Source organism: Pseudorca crassidens, chromosome 7 (genome assembly GCF_039906515.1).
Source record: "Pseudorca crassidens isolate mPseCra1 chromosome 7, mPseCra1.hap1, whole genome shotgun sequence".
In the NCBI taxonomy this organism is placed as follows: Eukaryota; Metazoa; Chordata; class Mammalia; order Artiodactyla; family Delphinidae; genus Pseudorca; species Pseudorca crassidens.
Window position 1 is genome coordinate 3,806,567 of NC_090302.1, and position 10,415 is coordinate 3,816,981.

Below are 10,415 nucleotides of genomic sequence, written 5' to 3' on the forward strand. Positions count from 1 at the left end.
CCGGCCCCGATCCCGGCGGGCCCTTAGTCAGGCCCCACCCAGCGCGCTACTAAAGGCACCCGGCCGGCCCCGGGTTTTGCCGGACTGCAGGCGAACGGAGACCCTGTTTTCAGGGCGGGGCTGCGCCCCTCCGTCTTTTCTAACGCTGGTCCGGCCGCAAGGGGCTGAGTCTGCAGTCCGCAGGGACAGTCACGCTCCCGCGCCGCTCCCTGTCCCCGCCCCGCGCCCGGCCGGAGGAGCAGCGCCGCGAGCCCGGAGCCTGCAGTGGCCGGCCGAAGTCGAGGTGCGCGTCTCAGACCCAAGCTCCTGGGTGCAGATCCCCGGCTGGGGCGGCCGAAGCTCGGGCCTGGTTCTGCGTCGGCGGAGCGGCCCCGGCGGCCCGGGCTCCACCGGAGGAAGAATCCAGCGGAGCCGACGGTCGACGCGGAGCTTTGGAGGACGCCGCGCCCCAAGCCCGGGTGGGGAAACGGAGGTCCGCAGAGGGAGGGAGAGGGAGAGGGAGCGGGCCTGCCAGAGGCCACCGGGTGAGCCGGGGCCAAAGCCCCAAAACTCCGGCCCGGGGATCTTTATCTGACCTCGGGCGGACCCCCGCAGAGCTGTCAGGCGTCCCGCGCTCTCTGTGACCCGGGCCGGACCCAGGGCTTTAGAGCCCTTCCCGCACATCAGGGGCGGTGCGGATTGCGTCTTGCCACCTCACCAAGCCCCCTATAGCTGAGGAGGACGCCGAGGCTGTGGTGGAGCGGGCAGGAGAGCGCCTTGCCCAGGGTTACCGCCGAGAGCGGGTGAGAGCTGAAGCGCGTTCCCGCGGTCCCGGGAGAGCCCAGGCCCCCTCTCCCGGAGGAATGCGCTGCTACCACTCCTGCCCCCACCCCCATCCCGGGGGATCTATGCCGCCCCTCCCAGCGCACCCCCCCCACCCCAGGCCGAGTGTGTCCCCGCGGTGCGGGCTCTGGGCTTGATTTCCGGCGTCCTCCCAGTTTCCCCAGGAATCCTTCTCCAAGCCCCGCCCCCCCCAAGCGCTGTTCCCCTAGTCCCTAGGATGGCCGCCCTTAGCTTAACACAGAAGGAGGTCAGTAGCGAGACCTGAGAGACAAGGCAAGGAGCCAGGCGCCTTTCCGGCCCAGGACCTTTTGCAAGGCACCGCAGCAGGCTTTGGCTGAGTCCTGAGCCTCTGTCCTTCAGAACTGCCAGACCTGGGCCTGGGCCCAGCAGGACGAGGAGACAGCTGGAATCCACATTCCCCGGGTGAGGCCGCCCAGGGGAGGGCAGGGCAGCAAAAATGGGGCCACTGTCCTGTGGATAAGGAGCATTCCTTTGCAGGTGTTCCCCGGACCCCGGAGACACAGGCTCCGAGCCCGACACCTCTGAGAGAGGTGGGCTGATTCACCAAGGCACACCCAGACTCTGCAGGTACCCAGGCTCAGATGCTGCCCACCCAGCGATGCACTGCCCCAGACTAGCCCTGGGCCTGGGGTTCTGCCTGCTGGTGGGCATGGCCCTCTGCTCTCTGTGGTGAGCATACCGCATGGAGCCCTCCCTCCCTACCCCAGACCCCTCCGTCTCTCAGCATCTCAACCCCCAAACCTTGACCCCTTCACAGGATTCCCAGGTCCCACCCCCTTCTCTCGGTGCACCTGTCCCTTCACCCCAGCCCCAGTAAGACTGAACTAGCCTGGCTTATGTATTTTGCTTTGCACTGGCCTGGCCTTCGCACTTGCTCTTTCCTCTGCCTGGACTGTTCTTCTAGCCATGTTAATGTTTATGCTCCAGAATTCACTCTATGTGTTCTTCCCACAAAGCTCTGGGGGCCGCCCCCAACCACCAGCCCCCTGTGTGCAGGGCCTGGCATCAAGAGCATTCCTGTCCCAGGAATGAACGGCTGCACGGCTCATGACTCATTGCAGAAGACCAGGAGGCTTTGTCCTCCGAGGTCAGCCAGACCCAAGGAATGATTGGGCGGGGGCGGCGGGAGGGGAGGTGTATCCCAGGTGCACCACGCGGGGCCTGCATTCCCACTGACATGCAGCAAAGTGAGTTTTCAGCCTCACGTGCAAAGTCAGGTCAACAGGTGTATTTCCTTCCCAGGGTGTATGTCGAGAACTGGCTGCCGGTCTCCTATGTCCCCTATTATCTCCCCTGCCCAGAGATCTTGTAAGTATGGGCCAGGGCGAATTGGGGGCCCCCGGAGTGGAGGGGGTGAGCGGGTTTTTAAGGTCACTTTGTAGGTTCTTAGGTCCTAAGCTCATGATTCTGAGCAGTGTGATGGGCTGCCACAGGTGTGGAGTGAAATTCCCCTGTTTCAGTCCTTGGGTGTCCTTGCAGTGCCCCCTCCACAGTTGTGACCTTGAGCATGTTGCATAGCTCTGAGCCTCACTTGCTGTATCTGTAAAATGGGATGATAGAGGTGCCCCTCCCGAGCCAGCCAGAGCATGGGGTACTGTAATGATGCCTGTAAATAGCCTGGTGTTGCACCTGGCACGTAGGAGGTGCTCAGGAAAGAGTGCTTTCAGGACTTGACTTCTTTTTCTTTTTTTAATACATTTATTTATTTTATTTTATTTTTTATTTTTGGCTGCATTGGGTCTTCTTAGCTGCACGCGGGCTTTCTCTAGTTGTGGCGACTGGGGCCACTCTTCGTTGAGACGCGCGGGCTTCTCATTGCGGTGGCTTCTCTTGTTGCGGAGCATGGTCTCTAGGTACGCGGGCTTCAGTAGTTGTGGCATGTGGGCTCAGTAGTTGTGGCTCGCAGTCTTAGTTGCTCCGCGGCCTGTGGGATCTCCCTGGACCAGGGATCGAACCCTTGTCCCCTGCATTGGCAGGCGGATTCTTAACCACTGCGCCACCAGGGAAGTCCAGGACTTGACATTTTGCTCAATTTTGTGTTCTCTGTGGCTTCAAAGAAGAAATGGACACGTGACCAGTCTCCCCCACATAACAAATCTGACATTTTGTCAGTTAAGAGTGAAAAAGATTTGGTTATAGATGAACCTAGAACTTGAAATGATTCCTACTGATTGCGTCACTTTTTATATCCGATATCAAACGTATCTCAGACTTGCCAAGATGGGATGGAACAGTCTGCCGTTCAGATCGCCCCAGCGCTCTTGTCGTTCAGCTGTCATTAGCGAATAATTCTCTGCCCTGGGCAGGTTGTTCTGTGACAGCGCCGGCCTGATCCCAGTGACGTCCTCTCACCGTGCTTTGTTTCATGCCCCAAATAAGTGCTGGTTTATAAGAACCAGTGTGTTTCCCAGCCAAGTCCTCTGTGTCATCAGACTAAAACTAATAACAATAATTTTCAAAGTCCAAAAAAAAAAAGAGTGAAAAAGGTGATTTGGGACAGTCTCAAGGGGGCACTTGGCCACCCAGCCTTGTTTTTCATGACAGCAAGAGGGAAGTTTAAAATCTGGATGATAGACTACTAACTAACAACAAAGTGTGTTTCACTATTATGAACATAGAATACAGTAAATTAGGAGGCTGGATAACAGAAAAGACAAAAGAAAATGAAATACCCTCTTGTGTTTTGCTGGTCCAAGTCACACTCTGACTCCAAAGTTCATTGTCAGCTCGTTGGTTGCTACGCTTTCTATCTGAACAGATTGTTCTAAAAAGCAGAAAGGCTGCTTGGCATCGAAAGTAGCTGTGACCACAGCGTTTTTGTGATTTTTATCCAGTTTCCCCAGAATTGGCTTGCTTTTTTGGCATCTGGTCACCATCATTTTATTCCACCCAGGGACTGGGCCCTAATTCTTGAATCCCTCTCCCTTTCCCACCAGCAAGTTTGCAGCATTTAGGTTGTTTCCAGTTTCCCAGCGTTCTAAATCAGTTTGTAATGAGCAGCTTTGGATAGGCCGCTTTTTCCATCTTAAAGATCCTTTCCTTTGGTAAGTTTCTGAGCCAAAGGATATGGCTGAGGTATTCATCCATCGCGTCAGGTTGCTCTCCAGGGGGACAGGGGCACACACACACTCGAACTCACACAGATATGCCACCCCCTCCACCCCGCTGCAGCTGCATTGCACCTGGGCCGGTGCTGGAAGTATTAGGTGCTATGAAAAACAAAAAGCAAACCACCCATGACTCCAGACATGGGAAATGCAATGTGGTTTGAATTTCATTTCTTTGATTCCTACCAGGCCCTCACCTCCCCCACGCCTTCCCATTAACTGAATTTCCTCTTTGGTGACCCGCCTGCTCCAGCACCTTCTCTCCTTGGCCTGTCGGTGGGTCCTCTATCACCACCCTTGGCCGAAAGTACTTGCTACATTTTTTTTTCTTTGCAGTTGGTCTGGCTTTTGGTTCTACTGAGTTATTTTTTTTTAATAGATTAAAGTTGGAGAGTTTCGTTTGTTTGAAATGGTCACATCTTCCCCTCTGTTCACTTGGATCTCTTCTTTACTTTTAGTTTCATGACCTTCAGAGGTTTGGAAACGTGAAGTTCCTTTTTTTGGCGCTGGCTCATCTGTGGCTTTGGAATTCTTCTGTCTAACCCGTGAAAGTGGCCAGAGCAGAGTTGGGTCCAGGCTGGTGGGGGAAAGGGAAATACCGATGGCCAGGGAAGTGTGGAACAAGGGCCCCTTTCCCCTTCTCACTTCTGACCACCTTCTCAGAGTCCCATCACTTTCTTTTCTTCTTTCTTTTTTTTTTTTTTTTTCTTTTTGAAGATGTTGTCTTCTTTATTTATTTTTGGCTGTGCTGTGCAGCACACAGGATCTTAGTTCCCTGACCAGGAATCAAACCCGCACCCCCTGCAGTGGAAGCGTGGACGGCCAGGGAAGTCCCCCTATCCCTTTCTGAGCAGGGGCCTAACATGTGCTTGTCTGTGTGAAACTAGTGCAGGGGGCCAATTGGATGGGTCAACTTTTAAAAATTGTTGCTTCCAGAGTATAGACAGATCACAGAAGGACACATACAATAGGGTTTCACTTCTAAGAGATCTCTGGAATAGTCATATTTATAGAGACAGAAGTAGGAACAATGTTCCCAGGGGCTGGGAGAGGGAATGGGGAGTTAGTGTGTCGGGGGAACAGGGTCCCAGTTTGGGAAATGAAAAAGTTCTGGACGTGGATGGGGGTGATGGTTGCCCGACAATGTGAACGTCCTTTAAGGCCCCTGAACTGTACACTTTCAAATGGTTAAAATGGGAAATCTTTGTTATGTATATCTTACCACACACACAAAGCATAGACTGAAAAAACTAGGAAAGCTCCAGGAGGCTTAAGCCATCCCATGGTAGGTGATGTACTGAAGAGACCCAAGTGGATGGCAGGCACCCACGTCCTCAGGTGGTCTGAGCCTTACAGGCGAGCTCAGGCCTCTGCTGGAACGGGTTCTGACCCGGTCCCTGGGTGGCCTTGAGCAAGCCTTTCCATCCCCCGGGCCTCGCTTCCACCCTGGGGAACGATATTATTGTCCCCATTTTAAGGGTGAGGGAACTAAACCCCGAGGAGTGAGATGTCTGGCCCCTGGTCTCTCCAACCAGCTGACGGCAGAGCCAGAGGCATGTCACTGGAAGCCTCCTGTGTCTGACCCCGTCGCCGGCCACCTCCTTCCTTAATCAGCCCTCCTTCCTAATCCCCCCAGGTTGGCCGCAGCTAGTGGGGGCCAGCCACACAGACAGCCTGCCAAGAAGGGGCCAGGGTGCTGCCCTTACCATTCGCTCCGTGCTGGGCACTGGCTGACAGGCCCTGACTTGCATACCTCTCTTACCTCTCACGACAGCTCTAAGGGTTAAGGGTGCTGCCTCATTTTACAGATAAGGGAAAATGGGTGTATCAGTCAGCCTTCCACTAAAGAAACAGAACCTGGAAGAGGGAGGGAGACGACTGAATGACTGACTGACTGATTGATTGAAAGCAATCGGCTTACACGACTGTGGGGTGACGAAGCCAGTCTGAAATCCACGGAGCGGGCCGTCGGGAAGGGTGGGCTGGAACTCTTCGGCAGGAGCTGACACCACTGTCCACCGGCAGAATTTCTTCTTCAGGGAAACCTCAGTTCTATGCTATAGCTTTTCAACTGCCCGTACCAGGCCTGCCAGACTATGGAGGATGGTGTAGATGTCACTGACATCTACAAAACCTGTACCTTCACAGCGACGCCTTGATTGGTGGTTGTGTAACTGGCTTCTTCAGCTGACCGTCACCGTAGGTTCAGGTTAAGTAACTCGCCCACCCAGGCTAGAAAGTGGCAGAACTGGGCTCACCGGGCCTTTACAGCTCCACAGACCTTCTCCCCAGTGCCCAGGCTCTTCCAGAGCAATATGTTTGAAAGAGAGACAGAAAAAGACTTTGGAGACAGATGGTACCAGGCTGGAATCACTGCCCTGCCACACGGTGACCCTGGATAGACCGCCTCTATAGGAGTCCAGCCCCGACAGAGTGGACAGGGCAGTGGGGGTGGGTCAAGGGCGTCTGGGGGGTTGGGGGTGCCTGTCCCATGGGGGTGCTTCACCTTGACCTCATCCTTCCCTGCTGAGTGTTTCTGCCCCCCACCGGCACTAATGGCTCTGTCTCACCTCTCCCACCAGCAACATGAAGCTGCAGTACAAGGGGGAGAAGCCATTCCAGCCTGTGACACCGTAAGCAGACTGTCACTTCCCCCTTTGTGGCCCCGGGGTTGGGGGCTGCCTCCCCTTAACCACTCACCCTTCTTGATTACAGATCACAGTACCCTCAGCCCAAGCTGCTGGAGCAAAAGTAGGTGTTGATTAGGGCCTGGGCCCAGAATGGGGAGACCTGGGGTAGAGGCGGGGGCGCGGGCCTCTGATCTGGAAGTTGGGGTACTGGAGGTGTCCACTGGCCTCGGGGTCTGGGTCGTCTGGGACCTGGGCTCCGGTCCAGCTCTGTCACTAGCTGTGTGACCTTGGACAGGTTAGCCAACCACTCTGGGATTTTTCTGCACAGGTGGATAATAATAATACCCACCTGATAGGCAGTTGGAGGCCCAGATGAGACGGTGTTTGCAAAGTGCACAGCAGGGAATTCCCTGGCAGCCCAAGTGGTTAGGACTCCGAGCTTTCACTGCTGGAGGGCCTGGGTTCAATCCGTGGTCAGGGAGCTGAGATCTCTCAAGCTGCATGGCGCGGCCAAAAGTAATAATAATAATAATAACGCAGAGCACTGTGCCTTCTGCGCAGCCGTGCTCGATCCGTCGTCGATGGTGATGTTGATGACCCCCGTCTCCGAGGCACTTAGCGGGCACCGGAAATGCCAGGCTCCTCTAGACACTGGGCATGCGTTAACTCCTGGTCTTGACCACGCTGGGAGGTAGCTATGACTATCCCCACTTTCCACATGAGGATACTGGGGCCCAGAGACGGGGATGAAGCTGCCCAGGGTCACACAGCTTTGGCAGGGCCAAGATGAGAGGGAGGCTTTCCCAGGGGAGGGTCTCAGCCCCCACGGCCTCCTCTGCTGCCAGGCCCACAGAGTTCCTGACGCTCACACCCTGGCTAGCGCCCATTGTCTCCGAGGGAACCTTCGAGCCGGAACTTCTGCGTCATATCTACCAGCCGCTGAACCTGACCGTCGGGGTCACGGTGTTTGCCGTGGGGAAGTGAGTAGTGGGCTGGGCTGGGCTGGGGGAAGGGGGGTTATAAATTCTGAGCCCCAGGAATTTATAGTCTGGGGAGAGACAGGACCCCAACCCGGGCACCAGGGAGGCCCTGAACCAGGTGCTGTGCAGGTGGGAAGGTACAGAGTGGAGTATGCTGGTGGGAGGGGAGCTTCCTGGAGGAAGGGGGTCTGGCCCTGGCATGGAAGGGGGGAGGGGGAGGCAGCCCAGGTGAGGGGGCAGCAGGAGCCTTTGTCAGGAGACACCCTTGTCCCTCTACCCCTTCTGCTTCCCCTGAACCGTCCAGGCAGGTGCGAAGGAGTGGAAAGCCCCCCAGACCACCGCATAGAATTGGGGGTCCGTGATCAGGCCACAGGCAGGTCAAGAGACCCAGGCAGAGCCGGCCCATCCTTGGGGACCCTCTCTCCTCCAGCCTCCGGCCTGCGGGCTCTCTGGACACCTCCTGTTTTCCCCTCTCCTTCCTCACCCCGCCTGCCCTTTCCTTTAGGAGCCATCACCTGGCAGCTTCCCTCTGGGTCCCTTTCTGGGACTCCTGAGAGAGGGACCCTAATGGGTCCCCAGCAGCTAAGCACTGGCCAGATGATGGATGGCCCAGTGGGGATCAGGGGACCCCCCCACCCCTGGCCCAATCGGCACCCAGCAGCCAGCACCACCCACCTTCCCTTGACTCGGCCACTTCCCCGTTTCTTGGCTCCTTTCCTCTCTCTGAGGCTCCGTGTCTGTGCCTAGGAGGTGGGGACTGTGGTCCCTGCCTTCTAGGGAGTTTATGAGGCTAGAAGGAGAGAAGAATCCCTTAGAACACTGCCTGGCACTTAGTAAGTGCTCAGTAAAAGTTAGCTCAGTCTGTGAATATGCGTCATCAATTATCATTATTAGGACGGTCTTAAGAGGCTGGTACTAAGATGGTGGGAATTTGACAGACAGGGACCCCGAGGGGCGGACCTGAGTGACTTCTTGAGATGGGAAGCTGGGAGGTGGACCCCAGCCCGGCCAGCCCCAGCCCTGTCCGTGTGGTGCTAGCACCTAGTGGGGACCCAGGCAGTGGCCCCGCTGAGGCCACGGTGCATGATGGGATTCTCTCCACCAGGTACACCCAGTTCGTCCAGCGCTTCCTGGAGTCAGCCGAGCAGTTCTTCATGCAGGGGTTCCGGGTGCACTACTATGTCTTCACTAACGAGCCCACGGCCGTTCCTCGGGTCCGGCTGGGCTCCGGCCGCCTCGTCAGCATCATCCCCGTCCTGAGGCACTCCCGCTGGGAGGAGATCTCCACACGCCGCATGCAGAGCATTAGCCAGCACATTGCCGAGAGGGCGCACCGGGAGGTCGACTACCTCTTCTGCCTCGATGTGGACATGGTGTTCCGGAACCCGTGGGGCCCCGAGACCTTGGGGGACCTGGTCGCTGCCATTCACCCCGGCTACTTCGCTGTTCCCCGCCAGCAGTTCCCCTACGAGCGCCGGCCTCTTTCCACCGCCTTTGTGGCAGATGGCGAGGGGGATTTCTATTATGGCGGGGCGGTCTTTGGGGGGCGGGTGGCCGAGGTGTACGAGTTTACCCGAGGCTGCCACATGGGCATCCTGGCAGACAAGGCCAACGGCATCATGGCGGCCTGGCAGGAGGAGAGTCACCTGAACCGCCGCTTCATCTCACATAAGCCCTCCAAAGTGCTGTCCCCCGAGTACCTCTGGGATGACAGGAAGCCCCAGCCCCCCAGCCTGAAGCTGATCCGCTTTTCTACCCTCGACAAGGACACCGACTGGCTGAGAAGCTGATGGCTGAGCCGGGGCTGCCGTGGATAGGGGGGACCCCAGTGAGCGCCCAGCTCACCGGAGCCTCCCTGCACCGGTGCCTCACTTCTCAAGCCTTAAGTGAGACCTGCCCTGTGCTGTCTACCTCTCAGTCTGCCAGCAGAATCCAATGGGAAAATGGGCCCGTGAAGACCTTTGTAAACTGTGAAGGGTGGTGCGCATATGAGGAGAACGCCAAGATCATGTAGCCTGTGTCCCAAGAACAGCAGGACAGGAGGCGGGGAGACCAGAGGTGGAAAAAGACAGGGCCCGGCAGGCCTCACCCAGCACACGTGCCTTGGGGCAGGCTCTGGAGTCTCAGCCCCGCCCAGTACCTCAAATTCCCCCTCTGCCCCCCTTCTGTTGCCTGTTGCCCTTAAAGTTGCACTTCTAACACTGTGTGAAAGGCATCCCGGACCCCTTTTCTCTGGCTGCAGGGGTCCTGGATACTGTGATGTCCCCCAGCCACACGGAGCCAGTTCCTCGCTCAGGTCCCTGAGGGAGCCTTTGAAATCGACCAGGTCTAGGCTCGCTCTGGTTTCATGTCCCGCCTCCCTTGAGGTGCACCACACTCCCTGGCACCAGCCGCCTCCTTTGTAAGAGGGTTTGGGCAGTTTTTAATAAAGGTGGCGTGTGCTTGGCCCTAACCGGGGTTTCTTCACCTGCACATCCGGGTATCTTGGCCACCAGCCCGCAGGGATGCAGACAGCCTGGGCTGCAAATACACTCAGCTCGGGTGGGTGTGGTCAGGGTACAGTTTTCCAGAGAACCTGGGCTGATGCCGCTGCAACAGACAGGGTTTCACCCTGCTTCTCCTGGGAGATGGGTGAAGTGGAAGTGTCGCCAGATATGCTCTCCTGCGTTGGGGGGCGCAGAGCCCACCAGCTGGATACCCTGTGGGGTCTTGGTCCCTGAGCACGTAGCAAATATGTCTGCCGGGGTTCCTGCATCCGCGGTCAGCCTTAGCCCTGGGATGCCCCTGGCAGGCCTGGGGACCCGAGGCCATGGTGCAGGCCCAGGATTAGAGGGTCTTCAGAGTCCTGCGGTGGT

At 57.0% G+C, this 10,415-nt stretch overlaps 1 protein-coding gene across 8 annotated transcripts; it reads left to right on the forward strand.

Annotated features, from left to right (window-relative positions):
* The first annotated feature begins 5 nt into the window (after window positions 1-5).
* GBGT1 (globoside alpha-1,3-N-acetylgalactosaminyltransferase 1 (FORS blood group)) lies at window positions 6-10,012 on the forward strand. 8 transcript variants are annotated; one of them, XM_067742845.1, is made up of 8 exons: window positions 9-472; window positions 1,321-1,512; window positions 1,800-1,930; window positions 2,086-2,151; window positions 6,533-6,583; window positions 6,666-6,701; window positions 7,426-7,560; window positions 8,666-10,012. In XM_067742845.1, the coding sequence occupies exons 3-8, from the start codon at window positions 1,872-1,874 to the stop codon at window positions 9,348-9,350; spliced, it is 1,032 nt and encodes a 343-aa protein (XP_067598946.1). In that variant the 5' UTR covers window positions 9-472; window positions 1,321-1,512; window positions 1,800-1,871; the 3' UTR covers window positions 9,351-10,012. The 8 variants fall into 8 exon arrangements, with proteins under 8 accessions (XP_067598948.1, XP_067598943.1, XP_067598944.1 ...); XM_067742842.1 differs by lacking the exon at window positions 1,800-1,930 and having other exon boundaries at window positions 8-472; XM_067742843.1 differs by lacking the exon at window positions 1,800-1,930 and having other exon boundaries at window positions 8-458.
* The last annotated feature ends 403 nt before the right edge of the window (window positions 10,013-10,415 follow it).